Source organism: Podarcis erhardii (genome assembly GCF_964252035.2).
Source record: "Podarcis erhardii genome assembly, chromosome: 3".
Classification (NCBI taxonomy): Eukaryota; Metazoa; Chordata; class Lepidosauria; order Squamata; family Lacertidae; genus Podarcis; species Podarcis erhardii.
The window spans coordinates 16,811,075-16,831,877 of NC_138507.1; the positions used below are offsets into that span (position 1 = coordinate 16,811,075).

General features: G+C 41.1%; 1 protein-coding gene across 4 annotated transcripts in view; it reads right to left on the reverse strand.

Annotated features, from left to right (window-relative positions):
- Nucleotides 1-387: 387 nt before the first annotated feature.
- The window catches only part of LOC309339050 (kinesin-like protein KIF16B), a 102,809-nt gene continuing 82,393 nt past the window's right edge, over nucleotides 388-20,803 (reverse strand). For all 4 annotated transcript variants that reach the window (XM_081856794.1, XM_081856793.1, XM_081856795.1 and 1 more), the window contains 2 exons: nucleotides 16,565-16,648; nucleotides 388-1,595 (listed from right to left, as the gene is read on the reverse strand). In XM_081856794.1, coding sequence (XP_081712920.1) covers nucleotides 1,437-1,595; nucleotides 16,565-16,648 — 243 coding nt within the window. In that variant the 3' untranslated portion in view covers nucleotides 388-1,436. The remainder of the gene's footprint in view (nucleotides 1,596-16,564; nucleotides 16,649-20,803) is intronic.

A 20,803-nucleotide genomic window follows, 5' to 3' on the forward strand; every position in this document is an offset into this window, starting at 1 on the left:
CTAGGCTAGGGAGGTGATGAATATGGTATTCTCAGAAGTCATCATTGTGACTGTAGAGTTCAGCCTAGAAGGGGTATTCTGGATAGTGAATAGAGGGTTGTTTGAAAGAGAAATCTAGCAATCCAGTACTCTTACACACACTTTTAGATTCACAAATGAATCTAAAATACTCTGACTTTTTTGTAGCTCCATCCTAATGGGAGAAGTTACCCTGGAAACTGATGTAGACAGCCCAATTTCCTTCTGAACCGAACTCCTATTATTAGCACTAATACAACTATGGAATAAAAGTCTATGAAAATCCTACACAGAGAATCCCTGCCTTTTGCAACAATAAAATCAAGATTAACTTCTTCTGCCTAATACTAAGAAATCTTTAAGGCTCAGTTTTGATGAAATGGAGAATCTTTATTGTACTTGAAGATACAGAGAGAGAGAGAGCGCTCACAAATGAGTTTAGCAGTACCTTGAAGATAGTTACAGTCAGTGGTTTTGCTTTTTAAAATCTTTATTATATACAGAGTATGTACATGCCTCCATTGTAGGTCATAATATTTTTTTTCAATTTGTACTTCTACAAAATGGATATTGCTGCCTCTATACATGTGCAATTCTAAATAAGCCCTGAGTAAATCTTAAAGCGCATTGAAATAGTCTAAATTCTTATTCTTGCAACTAAGGATCAGTCAATGATAATGTTATACCTTTATGGGGGAAAATAAGTTTAAAAAGTAAGATTCCATGCTGCATTTCTTTTATGCCTAGCCGTGAGCACAATATGATACATAATATACAGTAACAATCCATATAATTAGAAAATGTGAAAAGAAGCTGACCTCATTCCCCCCTCCAAAAAAAGCTGTTGCTTCCTTTTCTTTTGAATTAATGGCAAATGATTGACTCAAAATCTCAAGTCTTTGGATTACAATGATATCCAGTTCTCTGCAGATTATATTTTGTAAACATTCAAATTTAAGGTAATATGCGGAAGAAAATGCTATGATCAAATAGATAAAGTGCAGTTCTCGAGAAATACAAGGCATTGTGCCTGTATTTTTTTAAATGGAACAGGAAACCTGCTTTAAGATATAAGCTTGTCTGCCTGCTGAAAACATAATCAAAATAACTTGGAAACAGTAATGGAAGGCTGTATCTCTCTGTGTTGCCAGAGAACATGTGCAAAGAACTTTGGCCGTCAAGTGGTCTCAACCGTGTGTGAAACTTGCATTGTTTCTCAGACCAATGTAAAGTAGAAAACTTCTAAAGTAGAACCCAGAACTAGGCAGAAGAACCATTAAAAATGCTGTTTTCAACAGTCAATCGTTTGGGTGGAAATGTTCCAGGAATGGCAACCCAATTTTGTTGCTGAGTTCATGGAGCAGCAAGGAAGACAAGATAAAGTGTATTCTTCGGCTGGGAAGTGAGGCTCCCAATGGTTAACTTGTGCCATGGCTGCTGTAGTCAAAAACACCTTTCTTGAAGAATGACGAGAACTCACAGATAGCATGTTTTGAAAGGGCCAGACCCTCTTTGTTTACATGCAGTGGTGATGATGGAGAGTTGAGCATCACAGCAAAGAAATTTCTGAGATATTCCTGTGGAGGGAGAGAAAAACAGAATCACAACTGTTATGCAGTGACTACTGTGCTTAGAGAAGCATTACAAATCACTGGAAAATTAAGAATCATGCCAACTGAAATACAGTGGTGCCCCGCAAGACGAAAAACTCGCATGACGAAAAACTCGCTAGACGACAGGGTTTTCCGTTTTTCGAGGTGCTTCGCAAGACGAATTTCCCTATGGGCTTGCTTCGCAAGACAAAAACGTCTTGCGGCTTTGCTTCCTTTTTTGTAAAACCGTTAATACCCGGGCAATCCGCGCTCCGCAAGACGAAAAAATCGCAAGACGAAGCAACTCGCGGAACGAATTAATTTCGTCTTGCGAGGCACCACTGTACAAAGCCTTTAAAACTATTCATCTTGACTAAAATCTTAAACATTGATTAAAAATCTATCTTCCTTCTAAACATTTCCCAATTTTCTACTAACAAATGTATTGCATGTTATATACCCAACTAACAAACCACTGAAATCAATGAACTCCTATCCACGGATATACAGTGGTACCTCGGGTTAAGTACTTAATTCGTTCTGGACGTCCGTTCTTAACCTGAAACTGTTCTTCACCTGAAGCACCACTTTAGCTAATGGGGCCTCCTGCTGCCGCCGCACCGCCAGAGCACGATTTCTGTTCTCATCTTGAAGCAAAGTTCTTAACCTGAAGCACTATTTCTGGGTTAGCGGAGTCTGTAACCTGAAGCGTATGTAACCTGAAGCGTATGTAACCTGAAGCGTATGTAACCCGAGGTACCACTGTAAATGGGTCTTTTATTCAGTCCTTTATCAATGTATTCTGCTCATTGTTTATTGTTTATTATTTTAAATATAACAATACAATAACTCATACTCACAGAATCATAGAATCATAGAGTTGGAAGAGACCACAAGGGCCATCGAGTCCAACCCCCTGCCAAGCAGGAAACACCATCAGAGCACTCCAAAACATGTGGCCCAGAATTAGTGCAATATTTTCCTTTCCCAACACTTTCCCCCATAAAACTGGAACCCCTTCAAATGTATATCCAGTGTCGCAGAATCCCAACCTCTAGATGCTCAAATCACATAAGACTAACTAAATTAACAAAAACAGAGGGGGAATAGGGGAATATATATTTTCAGAGTGTCTCTGACAGTTGTCTTGTGTAATCACACACCTTTGACAAGAGGTGGAGGAAGTTGTGCCAGATACGTTCAAACTTATTAAGATTCTCTCTTTCAAAATAAGCTCCTTTCTCATTGTCTGCATGACTCAAGAAGTTGCGAGACCTGTGATCTGCAGCTGGTCCCCTTTGGGTCCTCCATTTGTGAAAGATCATTGTCTTGGCAATCTCTACTGCCCTTTGAAAACGCATTGTTCGATTCTTACTTAGGCCTCCTCTTCTGCTTGGTCAACCGTATAAATCACTAAATAGAATCTTAGTAAATACTTATTGTCCACTATATAGATGAATTTTATTAAGTACATTGGGTGTAATATGGTTTGATATTTGGAATGCCTAACCTGCCTTTTCCCTTAGAAATCCTTTGATTAACTCTTTTTCTTTTCTTTTTTGCTATTTTCACCAAAAAATGTACATGAAAGAAGTGTTTGTCACTTTGTCAAAACAACACTCTGAGCCATAAAATGAGATTTTTCATGTTTTATTTTAATAGCTCCATCTGTATTCATCTGTACTGTATTCTTTATCTTCTGAGGTAAATATAGCTTTGTCAACTTTAAAACTCCATTTACCTCAGAAGATAAAGAATACAGTAAAAATGAATGCAGTATTGAAAAGTCACAATGTTTGAGTTTTGTGAGGTATATAAAGATGCAAAATATCTAACAATGTGAAGTACACAAAGATTTGCAGTACTTCTTAATAGTGTTAGAAACTCAGATATAAATGGCTCATTAAACAATTACAGTCAATGAAACAGAACACCTAGTTGCCATTTTAGGGCCGGATGGCTTGAAAGTCACTATTTTTCAAAATGACTTTTCGGTTCCTGAATTTCGTTCCGATTGTGAGGATAAAACAACATGGATAGAATTCTAAAGGATGTGTTGTTAGTGTGTGAAAACAGTCCAGATCCGAGGATGGTGAAGACATCAGGCACTATCCAGGCGCCCAGGCATCTTCATTTTGTCTTGTGGCCGATTGCCAGGTGCAAAATGTGCCTGGCAAATTTTGAACACTGTTTCTTAATAGAAATTGCTGTAAAAGTTGCATTCAGTGGGTTTTTTTATTGGTAGAATGAAATTTTTATGTCTACTATCTATCAGTTACCTATCTTCCAACTTTACAATATCCTGTGGATTTTATACACTTCAAAATTTTCTAGTATCTTTATGGTGATCCCACTAACCCCCCCCCCCCAAAAAAAACCCCCACCACATCCAGTTTGGCCCTATGATAATGCCCTGCATTTATCTTCTAGTGCTTCAAGCTTGGGTTACAAGTGCTTGGGAAATATCAGTAAATGACCAGAAATTCCATGAGTTCAGCTTTTGCAACATCAAGACCTGTTCTCTCTTTATTATAGCTAAATTTAGAAGGAGTTCAGACGTTTTTTCATCTCTCATCATTGCCCCCTTGCTATGGGTAGCTTTGAGCACTGCAGGAATCCAGGAACTCTAACATCTGAAGAGGGAATTTGAAAATCTGCCCTACAGAAAGATACAGAGACTCCAGATATGGGTAGATTATAGAGGATATACCAGAAAGTACAGATGAGCCTATCATTTGTGCATTTGCTCCCTGATACTTTTTGTGGAGTACCAAATAGTGTATAAAATTCACTATAAATAATACCTTAAGAATAGCAAGTGACCAACTGTCATGGCATGAGGAGAATTTATGCAAAACATATCTCAGACTCCTGGTGAAAACAATGTAATATCTGAGTGGAAAACGAGAGCATGTGAAATGCCCAAATGCACATAAAACGTATGATGGAGAGTAAATGAAAAGGTGAAATGTAAGCAGTGGTGATGGAAATATTATGTACAGTAAAAAGGATCAGGCTTGCTCAGTAACAGACTGGATAATAACAGCCTTGCTGTATCCCAGTGACACTGCACACTGTAATTGTGGACTCAGGGGAGAAAATAATCTATTTACTAAAGTATCCTTTGAAAAATGCACAGTTCAGAGAGTTACATGGAGCATCAAATTTATTTTGAGCAGCTTTCCCCAATAAGTAGAAATTTCATCTTCAGGTGAAGTTTTTTCATGTAAACATGACTGACGTGTCTAAATACTGCTAAAGTTCTCAGAGATTTATTACGCAAATACTTCAAAATGTTAAGCAAAGCGCATAGCTATTTTATTGGTCTTTTTTCCCCCTGACTGTACTAACCTCCATACCAACGTTTTGCTTTGAGATGCACAACAAAATCCCTGTAAAATGAATGTCAACAGACAAAACAGTCATTTAAATCAGGGAACAGATGTGTCAGCCTGAGTTATGACTAGTTCGCAGAGCAAGGTCTCCTCTGTTTCATGCGCATTCCCTCTATAAGACAATGAAAACACAAATGTTGGATGCAGCAGCTGAGCAGCGGGCATTTCAAAAATGGGTACAGCTGGGTAGAGAGTTAAAGCGGCTAAACTGCAATAATAGTTTGATTTATTTGTTATTTATTTAAAGGATTTTTATCTCACCCTCCTCGCAATAAGCATCATATACAACTTAGGAGAATGCACCAATGTCTTACTCAGAAGATGTATTTACAACACCAACGTTAATTACAGACTGGCGTTTTGTCTCAATTTTCTTTGGATATATACTACTACCTATTTTTTTTTTGGGGGGGGACCCTATGTTCTGAAGGGATGGCATAGTTGGTAGAGCATGAGACTCTTAATTTGAGAGTCATGGGTTCAACCCCCATTTTGGGGGAAAGGGGTTGGACAACACCATTATTATTATTATTATTATTATTATTATTATTATTATTATTATAGTGGTACCTCTGGTTATGAACTTAATTTGTTCCGGAGGTCTGTTCTTAACCTGAAATCGTTCTTAACCTGAAGCACCACTTTAGCTAATGGGGTCTTCCACTGCTGCCGTGCTGCTGCTGCACGATTTCTGTTCTCATCCTGAGGTAAAGTTCTTAACCTGAGGTACTATTTCTGTGTTAGCGGAGTCTGTAACCCGAGGTGTTTGTAACCCGAGGTGTTTGTAACCCGAGGTACCACTGTATTATTATACCCCGCCCATCTGGCTGGGTTTCCCCAGCCACTTGGGGCGGCTTACGATACATCAAAAATTGTAAAACATTAGATATTAAAATTTTCCCAATACAGGGAACCCCGTGGTCCCTTCCAACTCTACAATTCTTTGAGACGATCTATATCGCCTTGGAAGAAGGATGGATTTATCAGGTTAATCAATAAATGAATTAGGGTTGTCTATAGTTGGATGTTCTTCAATTCCTCTGACATGCAACGTCAACTTTGCTAGTTTTTCCTCACTGCCCCTTTTGTTTTACGGCAACTTTTCTTTTTAAAGCATTCTATCCACTTAAAAAGATGGTTGACAACCTACAAAGAGGTTTCAGCGCCGAACGTGGACTTGTTTCAAACTTTTATTTGAGGCTCAAAGCTGCTGCTGCTGCTGCACAGAGCATCTGACCCAACATTTGAAAAGGTGACAGCAGTACTGCCCTTTTGGTTTGTCCCACATAATTATGCCCTTTAGACAGCCAAACCAGATCCATACAGTGTGAGCTATGCTTAGTTCAAAGCTTTAACCTTCCAATTCAAACACCCCTGAGAGGAATAGAAAAGAAGCACGAGGAAGCCTGCGAAAACTCAGACCTGCTTCTTTATTGACTGGGCTGAGCAACTTTGCTCAAGCGTTAATTAAGGCAAGAGTGATATTGTAGCCATTTAAAAACCTTATTGGAAGCTATTTTAATAGACCTGTACTCTTTAACTCTAGCCTGGTGTTCATGTGATAGGCAATATTTCAGCAGAGAGATGTCATTCTAACGTTTTCTGCACCATCTCACATCGTAGGGGCTCGGGTTTTCAGGGTATGTAGCATAAATCCTGGTTTAATTTAAAGTTATTAAAATTATAAAAAAAATTAATGGCTTTGGGCAATTCAAAGAGGAGCCGTAATTGCTCTTCTGGTTGTGACATATTAACAGGGAATGTGGCTCACTTGCACTGTTCTCATAATCTATTGCAAATCTTTGAAGTCAACAGCACAGTTTAACTAAAAGTTTTCTTTTTTAAAATCATGATTACCAGTACCTGCACTGTTTTAAAGCTTACGTGGTACAAACTACTCTGAAGAAAAGGAAAGTTGGGTTTGCAACTGACAAAAGCATCTCTCTGAGGTTGGATTATATTTTTCTGCCTCCAGTTTACAGAAAGCATCAAGGAAAAATGAAAGGAGGTGGGGAAATTGAGGGTTTGGATAGATTTTACAAACCCAACATGCATGTGAACATATGAAGCATATGAAAATGAACGTGTGAAAAAAACGGAGAACTCTTTGTCCTATCTCTAGCTGGTTAGGAACCAATGTTTTGAAGTATTTACAACATGAGCAATACATTGAAAAGCTCTAGATTTAAATCTAGGTATAGTATGCGGGTGGCGCTGTGGGTTAAAACCACAGAGCCTAGGGCTTGCCAATCAGAAGGTCGGCGGTTCGAATCCCCGCGACGGGGTGAGCTCCCGTTGCTCGGTCCCTGCTCCTGCCAACCTAGCAGTTCGAAAGCACGTCAAAGTGCAAGTAGATAAATAGGTACCGCTCCGGCGGGAAGGTAAACAGCATTTCCGTGCGCTGCTCTGGTTCGCCAGAAGTGGCTTAGTCATGCTGGCCACATGACCCAGAAGCTGTACGCTGGCTCCCTCGGCCAATAAAGCGAGATGAGCGCCGCAACCCCAAAGTCGGTCACAACTGGACCTAATGGTCAGGGGTCCCTTTACCTTTACCTATAGTATGCATGCCCGCCAATAAGAATAAGAATAATAGTAATTACAGTCGTACTTTGGAAGTTGAACAGAATCCGTTCCGGGTGTCCATTCGACTTCCAAAACATTTGGAAACCAAAGCGCAGCTTCTGATTGGCTGCAGGAAGCTCGTGCAGCCAACTGGAAGCCACAGAAGCCCCGTCAGATGTTCGGGTTCCAAAGAACGTTTGCAAACCGGAATACTCACTTCCGGGTTTGCAGCATTTGGGAGCCAAAATGTTCGACTTGCAAGGCGTTTGAGATCCAAGGTACGACTGTATTATTTCCACCAGTACTTTTAAGTCTGCATTTGTACCAACGGTTGTTCTGAACTGGAGAGAAGCCATTGTCTGTAACAGCATAGCTAAGAGTTTGCTTTTTCACACCCCGGTAAAACGTAACATTATAATCTGCAGGTGTTTCTTGCACTGATCTCTGCTTTAGTGAGTTTCCCAGTGCACCTCACATTATGTTGAGCCTTACGAAACCGACTAAATGTCCAAGCAAGTAAAGCTCAAGCTGCAATAATTATCTACAATAATGCTGTATCTGAAGAAGTGTGCATGCACACGAAAGCTCATACCTAGAACTAACTTAGTTGGTCTTTAAGGTGCTACTGGAAGGATTTTTTTTATTTTGTTTTGACTATTGCAGACCAACACGGCTACCTATCTGTAAATGCTTCCTACTACACCCATATATAACATTAAATTCATTCAGAATCCCTAGGATTTAATATTCCTTACAGCACACACAAGCAATAAAGCTTATGTTCTTTGCCACAGATGAAAACAGCAGCAACACTATTTAAACTGTTGGGGGAACCTAGAATTTACAGGGGTTTTGTAGTTTTGTGAATCTGTTTTTTTGGGGGGATGTGTTAAGGCCCTGTTTGAAAAGTTCAGAATATTCCTGGCTAGTGAAGGAAATCCATCTTTCCTCTTGAGCACTAGTTAAAACAAGTCTTGTCAAAATCCATTTGCAGACAACAACAAAGGAATTGAATTTCCTACGCATCTCTGGGTCAGCAGTGACAGGATGTCATTTGCTGGAGTGGTCCTGGCAAACGGCTAACCCAACTGCTTGACATGCATCACCCTCAACTTCCTTTGGCGAAATCAAAAACTGAGGGATGATTGATAAGGTTGCTCTGAAAAGGGACAAGACCAAAGTGCATCTTGCGTCCTTGCCTGAGTGGTCGCTTTATTGATACACTTGAGCTCTGAACGTGAAAAATCACAGTTTGAAAGCTATACAGGTACACAGCCCCGGCGCAGACTGGCGAGCACATTTGAAAAATTTGCTCTGATCTGACAGCAAAGGAAATTAAATAAGGTTAAACTGGAAAACAATGTATTTTCCCCCCAGAAACAAACCAATATTAGTCACTTTGTCCTCCTTTTCCTCTAAAATGAAAACCATCTGTGGCCAAGTTGAGATTTCTAGCATATAAATCATACCGTGCCAGTTTCAAAAAAGTTAATATATGACCAAAATGAAAAAAGTAGCAATTTAGTAATCTTTTAAAACATCAAACTGGCTGAGTCCAAGAAGCAAAAACGAAAGAAAAAAGAGAGGAGCAGTAACAACACAGGGCTAAAACTGGAGAAGCCAAGATAATAAGGTGCTGCCTTAAAGCAATTCTTGCAAAGCTCTGGAACTGGAAACACAAACAATTTTCTTAATAATTTTTTGTCCACTGACATCTAACTAGCAGTTTTGACAGCTCTTCCTAACTGAGCACAGTTGCATAAAATCCCACCAGAAAAACATAAATGTTTCCCTTACTACTGTTTTCAGAAGAGTTCCCCTCCTCCTTGATTTGACTGGATTTCCCCCCACATTTTATCTGAAGATAAATAAAATAGGGTAAGGCATATGAGCAACTACAGTGATTAACATCTTGCCTAAATGATTGTATTTAAGGAAGAGCCGTGGCAAGTTTGTTCCTGCAAATGCCATGTGCTGTTCAGTTCTTCAGGGTGGGGTGCTGCTTTGCATTGTTCTGCTTCAGGCAAGTCTTCTCTTTGCACCTGGTTTTCTGAAGCTTTGGGTGTCTCCTTACTTGGTGTCTTAAAGGACATAGGGGGCTAGTGTCCAAGGCAGGAGGAATAAATGCTGTGCCACAGCCCCACAAAACAGTGCTGACCCCCACTGGTTTTCTGAAGGCAGCAGCGACATCTTTGAAGGCACATATTGGGGTTCGGGCAGCTGCTATGATACCTACAAAGCTCTGAAGCTCTGGGATCAGCCCAATGTGAATGGCCAACCCCTACAACCAACCAAAGGGACCCCTGACCATTAGGTCCAGTCGTGACCGACTCTGGGGTTGCAGCGCTCATCTTGCTTTATTGGCCGAGGGAGCCGGTGTACAGCTTGTGGCCAGCATGACTAAGCCGCTTCTGGCGAACCAGAGCAGCGCACGGAAACGCCGTTTACCTTCCCGCCAGAGCGGTACCTATTTATCTACTTGCACTTGGCCGTGCTTTCAAACTGCTAGGTTGGCAGGAGCAGGGACCAAGCAACGGGAGCTCACCCCGTCTTGGGGATTAATACAAAAGGGCTGACCAATAGGCTTGAGGAAACCACAATGATTCAGATTATTAAATGACAAACTGATAATGACAAGTTCAGAATCTTTGGGTTACAGAAGCGGCCATAATCCAAAAAGTATGAAGGAGACTGGGTTGAAAACAATATTGCCTTACTTCCCCTCCTCCCCATATAAAAATCATTCTGTGGTGTGCTTTGTTATGATGGCATGTCACCGAACTGAATCCTGAGGATGAAATTCCATTCGTTTCTGCAAGCAAGCTCCATTGCACGATCTTCTTTTACAACTGTCTACTGCTAGGCATCAATGTGATGCTGTTTATATAATAACTCGACTCTTCAATCTGATAAAACTAGTAGCATATGCCCTTCAGAGCCTTAAGCAACTTGGTTTGATGTACTGCAACATTCGTGGCATTTGTTTATTCCTTTATCTTGACGTGTAGGCAGCAAATGAAAGCCAGGATAGAGATTCAGGAAGTCTAGTGTTTCAAAGGTCAGGATTTTTGTAGGCTTTATTTTTACACCTAACACGGAACTGAGGCACAATACCTGGAACACCCTTTTTCTTTTAACCTCATAAGTATCTGTATAGAAACCCGACAAATCTTGTGTTTTTTAGGCAAGTGTTGTAAGAATAAATGGCCATATGCTGAATCCCTTTTGCAGGCATTAAGCTGCACATGCAATTCCAAAAAGACATAACTTATCTGAAAAGCACCTAATGACAAGAAATGGCTGTGTTAATTAGCACTAAATACAACTGGGCAAAAGGAAACAGGAAAGTGGAAAGTCATTAAGACAAAAGAAGTTTATTGTTATGAGTTTATGTTATGAGTTTGTGGGTACTAGGCACTTAATCCCCGGACCCAGCAAATGTTAAAAGCTAAAAGCTAAAGACAGGCTAGTTTCCTCAAGAGGTAATCAATCGCCTAGGAGATAAGCCATTAAGAAAACAAAGGAAAAGTAATGAGCCATTAAGAAAGCAAAGGCTCTGGGCCAGACGGCCAAATTGAGATTTCTAGCATGCCATGCCAGTTTCAAAATCATACCATGCCAGTTTCAAAAAAGTTACCTAATATATGAGTTGCTTGGAATAGCCAATACTGACAGCGTGCCCTTTGTTGTGGTTCTGGAACACATTGAACTCCACACTCTGGAGCCAGACTTGGGGAGAAGAAGAATATTTCCTAGGCAATTTCCTTTGAAGGTAGCAAATTTGTGATGTCAACCAATAAATTGACTCACAAGCATGTTAATTTAAACTGATGTATTTTCTGAGAACAGGAGACAGCAGTAACGGAAAGCTATGCTTATGAACTACTGGGCACAAAGTGTGCTGCATCAGTGCAGTACCACACTTTGTGGTGTGACAGTGGCCATACAAACAGATGCAGGATAAGCAGTGGCTATCAGCAGTACAGGCAGAAGTCAACTACTGCTAGATGTGCAATGAAGCAATAAGTCAGCATTGCATGGGTCACAAAAATGTTGGAGACGGGTTACAGTGTAGGCCGGTATAACAATCACATGCTGAACAAAGGTATCTTTATCAACAAGCTGTGAAATATCCTGCAAAACCCAACATATGTGGTACCATATATGATGTAATAAGATGTTATAATGTGGATTTACATGTTCCATTTGTCTCATAATGCTGTAGCCATTTGGTGTGACTTTTATAAACAGTAGCTAAAGTGAGGAGGAATTAAAGAACCTTTTATTGAGGGTGAAAGAGGAGAGCGCAAAATATGGTCTGAAGCTCAACATCAATAAAATTGAAGATAATGGCCACTGGTCCCATCACCTCCTGGCAAATAGAAGGGGAAGAAATGGAGGCAGTGAGAGATTTTACTTTCTTGGGCTCCATGATCACTGCAGATGGTGACAGCAGCCACGAAATTAAAAGACGCCAGCTTCTTGGGAGAAAAGCAATGACAAACCTAGATAGCATCTTAAAAAGCAGAGACATCACCTTGCCAACAAATGTCCGTATAGTAAAAACTATGGTTTTCCCAGTAGTGATGTATGGAAGTGAAAGCTGGACCATAAAGAAGGCTGATCGCCGAAGAATTGATGCTTTTGAATTATGGTGCTGGAGGAGACTCTTGAGAGTCCCATGCAAGAAGTTCAAACCTCTCCATTCTTAAGGAAATCAGCCCTGAGTGCTCACTGGAAGGACAGATCCTGAAGCTGAGGCTCCAATACTTTGGCCACCTCATGAGAAGAGAAGACTCCCTGGAAAAGACCCTGATATTGGGAAAGATGGAGGGCAGAAGGAGAAGGGGACGACAGAGGACGAGATGGATGGACAGTGTTCTTGAAGCTACCAGCATGAGTTTGACCAAACTGTGGGAGTCAGTGGAAGACAGATGTGCCTGGCATGCTCTGGTCCATGGGGTCATGAAGAGTCAGACATGACTAAATGACTAAACAACAACAACACACATTCACAGCCATATCCCAAGCGCAGAGTTGTTCAGTGCTCCTTTTGTGATGTCCAAAAGACTGCATCTTAACAAACCTGGTGCAGGTGTCCAACGGCGGCTAAGTTGCTACTTTCAAGGGGAGTAATTTTAATACTAAATTTTGTCATGCTTTACTTTCCCTTCTTTAAATACACACACCCGCACAGCCATGGTTTTAAAAACAGTCAAATAATGACAGCTTTCCCCTATTTATAGTTATCAAATGGCATGAATGGATAAACAACATTAACTTCTATTCATTAACTTTAATCAACAAAATTCTTGGCTGTGTCAGTCAAGACAGATTTAATTAAGCAAGGGTGGCTTTAAAGTTAAATTGCAGTACTTAAACTGCTGAACAATTAATTTAGAGTTTTACCATGCAACAGGCCCTCATAGACCACTAAATTAAAAGTTGACACAATAAGCCAGAGATTTAGGCTTAGTTCTCACTGAGCTGGCAAACTCATGCCTAGGTGCCTTCACTTCAGACTGCAGGTGGGGACACATATGACTGAATGCTTGACCTCACCAAATAAATAAATCCATGCATACAGAAAACTAGGGTGTCAGGGGAAAGGATAGGCAAAAACTGTTCTCCCTAACGTCTATATTCAGGAAAGTTTTTTGTGAAGAGGAGTGCTGTGAGTCCCTATCTGCAATTTGGACTGATAAACCACAGATATCGTTTTGCTAGCTCAGTGAGTTCTTTTAGAAACTTTTCCTTCAAAGTCTTATCTAACTACTGTGAACAGTAGCAGCGACAGAACACATTACTGCTTAACTATTTTCTGACCAAAAAAAATTCTTAGTCTTTGAGAAATCTTATTGTTTATATTTCATTTTAATTTCCCGTTGAAATACTTTTAACTCCCATATGGGAAAAAATACCTTTCAATGCTCTGTGCAGTCTAGTCTGATGTGAGAGAAAGCTTTTCACAGAAAGTTAAAAATGAAAGAACTGTACCAGTTAACGGGACTCTGTTTTACCATGGGCTATTTCTGAATCCACACATTTCCTCCAATAACAACTACCAAACCACCATTCACTGAGGTTCACATCCCACCATGGATTCTCCTGCACAGAAACTGGTTCCTACATATGCATTAAATAAGTCAGATGCTTGCAAACTACCAGGAGAATGCAAACAATACTACTAGGCTACTGACTAGGTGAGAAGCATCCTTCATCAAAGCAATAAACATTTACTGACAGGGATGTCATTCTCTGCTTCCCAGCTGCATGTGGATATCTACAGTTGACAATTTTCAAAGCCCAGCAAACCTTGCTTCCTGATCAAGGAGCAGCGCTCAAATTTTACAGCCAGCCACCTGGTGCTAATGGCCTTTTGCACTATCCCTCGAGGTGACAAGCAGAGACAGTATCTCAGCTGCTGCCAGCCAGTTCCATAAAGAAAATCTTGTCTTGGCCTACTGACCTCAGACGAATGTGATCGTCTGCTTATGGAATAAACTGACTTTCTATGTGAAATGAAGGGACCAGCCAGGCTGTTTGATGTAAACACAGTTCATTTGGTTGGCTTCCAGTTATGCTCCCCCCCCCATCCCCCCGAAGTTTAATTTGCTTCACTTCTATTTTATTTCCACCAGTGCCTCCTAACCGGATGGTGTTTTGCTGACTGCTGTTAAGCTGGCTCTCTAGCACTGAGATGCCTTCAGAAGTAGTCCACAATGAGAGCTACTTTTTGTCTGAATGCTGACCTAATTATGCTGATTGCTGTGCTGTTTTCCTGCTGGGATGCCTTTGGCAGCAATCAATGTGAGCGTTGATCTTCTGGCTGTGGCATAGCAGGCACCTTCAGACTGGTACTATTAATAGTGCACTTGGAAGCAGCAAAGCACACTTTAAAAGGATGTGTTTTGGGGTGTTCTTAGGAGCTCCAGTTCAGAACGAATGGCTGAAAACTTGGGGAAGCCCAATGCTGATATGCAACTGCTGGGGAGAAATGTAAAAGCGCAGGGGGAACGTGCGGGAGATGGGGAACTAAATATATTGCCTATTTGCTGGGGGTCCCCATGTTGTCGTCGTCCCCTCCCCCTGAGCTTTTGGTGGGTCATATGCAACCCTCCTTTAGATCTTCTTGCTGAATGTGAGAACGTTGACGGGTGAGGCAAGCCCATGTGGTCCTGCACCTCTACATAGCTGTCAACTTACAGATTTGAAAATAAGGGACCAGCAGCCTCGAAAATAAGGGATCAGCAGTCAAAATAAGGGATTTTCCCAGCACAGGTATGTTTGACTTCTGAGCCCCTCCAATCCAAAGGCAGAAAGCCCAGCCAGCAGCCAAACGAAGCCTCAAGCTGTGGTTCCCATAGTGCAGCAACCTGGCAAAGGGGATGCAGCAAGGAAAATCACCATCACCTCTCCGCTGGGAAGCGCTGAGCAAAGGCGAGTCCCCAGGCAACGTGGCCAATTTGATCGGCACAAGGCATGCAAGCTCCACCCCCCCAGTTGTTCTTAGACTCCTTATTGGGTGAGCAATGCAGCCAAGCAACACAGTTGGAGCCTCCCTCCTCCCCGGCCGGCAGGGAGGGAGAGGAGCTGCTTCCTTTGAAACCCGGGAAATTTAAGGGACATCATCAATAAGGGACAGCAGCGGGACATGGCGCTGGGATAAGGGACTGTCCCGCCATATAAGGGACGCTTGACAGCTATGCACCTCTACCATGGTTAGACATTTATACTGCTGAGAGAGGACTGTACAGTACGCTATTCTAGGTTGCATCAACAGAAGTATAGGGTTCAGATCAAGGGAAGTAATAGTACCACTGTATTCTGCCTTGGTCAGACCACTCCTGGAATACTGTGTCCAATGCTGGGCACCACAATTTATGAAGGATGTTGACAAGCTAGAATGTGTGCAGAGGAGGGCAACCAAGATGATCAAGGGTCTGGAAACTAAGCCTGATTGAGGAGCTGGGCATTTTTAGCCTGGAAAAGAGGAGACTGAGAGGAGATATGATAGCCATCTTCAAATATCTCAAAGGCTGTCACATGGAAGAGGGAGAAAGCTTGTTTTCTCCTGCTCTGGTAGAACTTGAACCAATGGCTTCAAGTTACAAGAAAGGAGATTCCGACTAAACATTCGGGAAAAACTTTCTGACACTAAGACCTGTTTGACAGAGGAACAGACTCCCATGAGAGGTGGTGGACTCTCCTTTCTTGGAGGTTTTTAAACAGAGGTTGGCTGGTCATCTGTCATGGATGCTTTAGCTGAGATTCCTCCATTGCTGTGGGTTGGACTAGATGACCCTCAGGAATCTTCCAACTCTAAGATTCTATGAGAATTTTGTTTTCTTTACTCTGAGATACAGTAGTTAATAGTTAGTGCCTGTCCCATGCATGAATAGTCAATGCATTAAAGGGAAGTACATATAGTAATATTCTCTCTGTGTGTGTTTGTGTGTGTAATGCTGGTATTGAGGCCACAGAATCTGCATCTGGTCACACTTTTATAATGAGAATTCTGGAGAACTTGAAATTTTGCATACTGTTTTGTGATATTTTGGTGGTCTGATAAAACTACTGCCCTTATACATCTTTTGGTGGGGCGTTCTTATGGGTCTATATAGCTCCCTTTACTTTTGATGTGAGTTGAAACAGCAAGTTAATAATTCAGAATCGAAAAGATCTATAAAATCTTCCCTCAGTTCTAAATACTCATCTCATTCCCAACCTCTTAGCCCTCTAATGAACATATTTCCTACAACTCCTACGATGCTTCTTTACAAGACCATAATAATTTTTCTGATCTATGTGCCACATTACTTTTTGATATACTGTTGCCATCTTCCATGCCAAATGAAGCAGCCGTGATTGTCCATTTACCAAGGGGCTATTTAATTTCTACCACATGGAAATGGTTCCTATTGGTCAAGCAGACAGAACCGTGTAAATATATCTAAAGGAAGTAGTTTTTAAAAAATAAAAATAAAATTCTATTACCTCTAAGTGATTCCGACGCTCTGCGATGACTCGTTCATCTTTGTTTCCAAAGAGCTTCTTGGGAGGAAATTCTAACATAGCCAGCTGCAATATGCAACAGAGAATGAATCAACTGAGAAATGTTCTTAGCAACTATGAAATAAGATACAGAGGGGAAAGGATGTACATGGGTAGCTTGCTTGTACAGCATTAATGGCAACAGCATTCTCAAACTCATTTTTAATATACAGTGGTACCTCGGGTTACATACGCTTCAGGTTACATACGCTTCAGGTTACTACTACTACTACTACTAATAATAATGATAATAATAATTTATTATTTATACCCCGCTCATCTGGCTGAATTTCCCCAGCCACTCTGGGCGGCTCCCAATCAAGTGTTAAAAACAGTACAGCGTTAAATATTAAAAACTTCCCTGAACAGACTCTGCTAACCCAGAAATAGTGCTTCAGGTTAAGAACTTTGCTTCAGGATGAGAACAGAAATCGTGCTCCGGTGGCACGGCAGCAGCAGGAGGCCCCATTAGGTAAAGTGGTGCTTCAGGTTAAGAACACTTTCAGGTTAAGTATGAACATCCGGAACGAATTAAGTACTTAACCCGAGGTACCACTGTAATTGTGGGCAGGACAAGCCTAAGTCAGCCAAACTATCACAGAGTCTTGTGCCTTAAGGTTACTTAAGTGTAAGTCCCACTGAACCAGGTATGTCTGGCATATTATTGCACTAGAAATGTTTTACAAAAGAACTGAAGAGGTCATGCGTATCCTAGATTATAACCTATGGTTTAGATTATAACCATAGGTTATAATCTAAACCATAGGTTATAATCTAGTATACATAAGACCTCTTCAGTTCTTTTGTAAAACATTTGTAGTGCAATATTATGTCAGACATACCTGGTTCAGTGGGACTTATACTTAAGTAAATGAATTCAGCAGTAAGGCTTTAAAATGCAAAAAAGCAATTAGGAGAAGGAATTCAACATTACAAATGTTTCATCAGCCTAAGCCCAATGGAGCGACCTCGCTTCTCCTCCCCCTGTGTGCTGTTTTTGGGGGTCTACCACACATACCCGAGCCAATAAGTGTCATGGGGGGAGAAGTCCTGTTGCACTTGTGTAAACCCTTGCATGGGCTTCTGCTAGCGGGACCAGTTAGTTGAATCCGACCCGATATGCTTAACAATCCTTCTTCCATTCTTTGGAGACAATTTTTTAGAACTGCCTAGAATTCTAAGCCACTTTGTCATAGACTTAAAACAGCTTCCAAGCAAGAAAGCAAGCAAGCAAGCAAGCAAAACGGTATTTAAGATATCAGTGGGAATGCAACAAAAAACCCCACCCCAAAGCAGTTTTTACTAACTCAGGCTTTGTTCGTGCCACCCACAGAGCCACAGCAGTTAGCTGAAATAGGTGTTCCTTGCAGCCTTTCTCCAGAGGCAGCTACCAAGTTCGGTTTCAGAACTCCGCAGGAAGATTGTTCACAGCCTCTGGCAATTATGATAAAGGCTTTGCTTCTCCTTGCACTGATGAAAGATGAAGCAGGGCACCATTTGAGGAATGTAATTATGATAGCAGCCAAAATAGGCAGAGGTGGTTTCTACGATGTGTTGATTCTATGCCTTGAAGGGCTTTAAATTTCAAAGTCAGCATCTTGAACCGGAAGTGCCTTGGCAGTCAGCACAGATAGATGTACCACAGATTGTATTCAGGAGGCAGGGGCACAATGTGGAGCATCTGATGTCTCCAGCTCATCACATGTACAGTGTACATGTACAGTGGTGCCTCGCAAGACGAAATTAATCCGTTCCGTGAGGCTCTTCGCATAGCGGTTTTTTTGTCTTGGGAAGCAAGCCCATTGACAGCTTAGCGGATTAGCGCTATTAGCGGTTTAGCGGCTTTTAGCGGATCAGCTGTTAAGCGGCTTATCAGCGGATCAGCTGATAAGCGGCTTAGGGCTTAGGAAAAGGGGGGGGGAGAGGGAAAAAAACCCGCAGGAACTCGCAAGACATTTTCGTCCTGCGAAGCAAGCCCATAGGGAAATTCGTTTTGCGAAGCGCCTCCAAAACGGAAAACCCTTTCGTCTAGCGGGTTTTCCGTCTTGCGAGGCGTTCGTCTTGCGGGGCACCACTGTATTATAATACACACACACACACACATATTTCCCCTCAGGTATTATGATGGAAGAAAGGTGGGATATAAATGCAACTATAAATAAATGAAATAATAAAAAAGCAGCGCCAGTTTTTTTTTTTCATTTTCAAAGTAGAAGAAAGTCTGTTTTAGTGTCCCCAATACAGATTGGGGGTGTGAGAGGGGGAACTTTTAAAGAAAAGAGAAGCAGAGTATGAGCAGAAATAATTTTTAATGTTTCATTATTACTTGATTTTTGTGCATTAGCCTTTCAAATCTATAGAGAGAAATATTAAAATAATGTCACTTTAAGCATTAAGGTATTTAACATTTTCAGGCCTAGATTTTCTCAGTTTTTCAAGGGCTATGTCTGACTTCTGATCCTTTGTCCTGGTTTTCTATGTCTGATTCGAGAAAAATCAGAAGTGGTCTCCTCTTTCTGTAGATAGTCAGGGGCTGCTTCACTTACTTTTGAGCTTATAATGAAAAGGGGGAGAAGTGTCCTAGTTTAAAGTTTTTGAAGTTTAAACAAGTAACTCAAGCCTCATCTTCTAGAGAAGTCCTGAAACTCCTCGAGTAAAGGAACTGGACAAAAAAAAAGTTCTAAAGTTGGAAGTAGCACTATATATTTGGAAATTTGACAACTCTTATCTTTCTTGCCTTGGAAGATTTCTCCAGTAACTTATTTGAGGATAAAACAGCTTTTGCCTACATTTCTACGGCGCTTTCAAGAGGCGCGGTAAGAAAGGCAAAACTGCCTTACTTATAGCTTATAGCTTCTTACAGCAAGCAGCTCTAAAACAGGTCAGAAGGGGAAATATAATTTGAACAAACATTTGATTAAAAAAGCCAATTAAGGCAAAGTAAAACCTTTTCCAAACTTTTTACAAGGGAGAAGAGTATCACCTATTTCAGGTCAGGTCATATTTCTGAAACACAACAGCTCAATCAAATAAAGGGTTTCTTTCGTCCGCTTGCCGTCCTTGGTTCTGTTTGAAGAACACCAAATCTTATGGCCTAGGTCCCTGAACTGCTTGTACTGTCTTGGCAGGTCACAATGATGGGATGCAGGGCTTCCTATTGTCACATCTGCAATTTACAGAAGTGCATGACTGGCTATGATCTACCGAATGGAAACTGATCTCTTTCTCCTTGCCAACCCCCAAAAGTAGGGGTGCTCTCTTTTTATATTGGGAATTGTTCTGTTAAATTCCATTTCCTGATGGCATCATGCTTAATACCTGGTCTATAAATTATAGTACAATATTTTCATCATAGGCTAAGTAGACATTAATTAAACTAAAAATGACAGCATGGCTTGATTTCCGTAGCCAGAAAAAAATGAGCAGAATCCCACCCACTTCCACATAGACTTGTAGAGGAGATCTAGACACCATGGTTTATTGCATTATTATCTTAACATCGGTCTGCCCGATGTTATTAAGGAAACAAATTAAATTCTGCAGAAAATTTTTATCCAGATTAGGGACATCTTTCATTCCCAAAAGCAATTTTTTGGGGGCCTAGCTGGATATAGCAGTAAACACTGGTAGTATCATGGATGATAGGTAACATCATTTGATAAACGACTTCACCGTTGTATTCATTATAAGTAGTCTTGGGTAGTATTCATACGCAGAATTCTAATAAAAAGTGAGTCGAGTGCAATTTAGAAGTTCATGCAAACCTTTTATAGTGCTATAAACACTATGGAGCCTTAACTGGATTTTAAATTGCTTACAAAAAAAAAATCAGGACTAGTAAAGCCACGGGCTATTTACAGAAATAAGTTTACCATAGAACCAAGTTTATTCCCTCAAGTCATATGAGTTTTATCCTTATGTGTTTACTGCCCCAGCCCTTTTTACTTTGCTTCATGATAAGGTAAAGGGACCCCTGGACGGTTAAGTCCAGTCAAAGGCGACTATGGGGTTGCAGCACTCATCTCGCTTTCAGGCCAAGGGAACCGGCGTTTGACTACAGACAGCTTTCCAGGTCATGCGGCCAGCATGACTAAACTGCTTCTGGTGAAACAGAACACCGTGATGGAAAACAGAGCGCACGGAAACGCCGTTTACCTTCCCGTCGCAGTGGTACCTATCTCC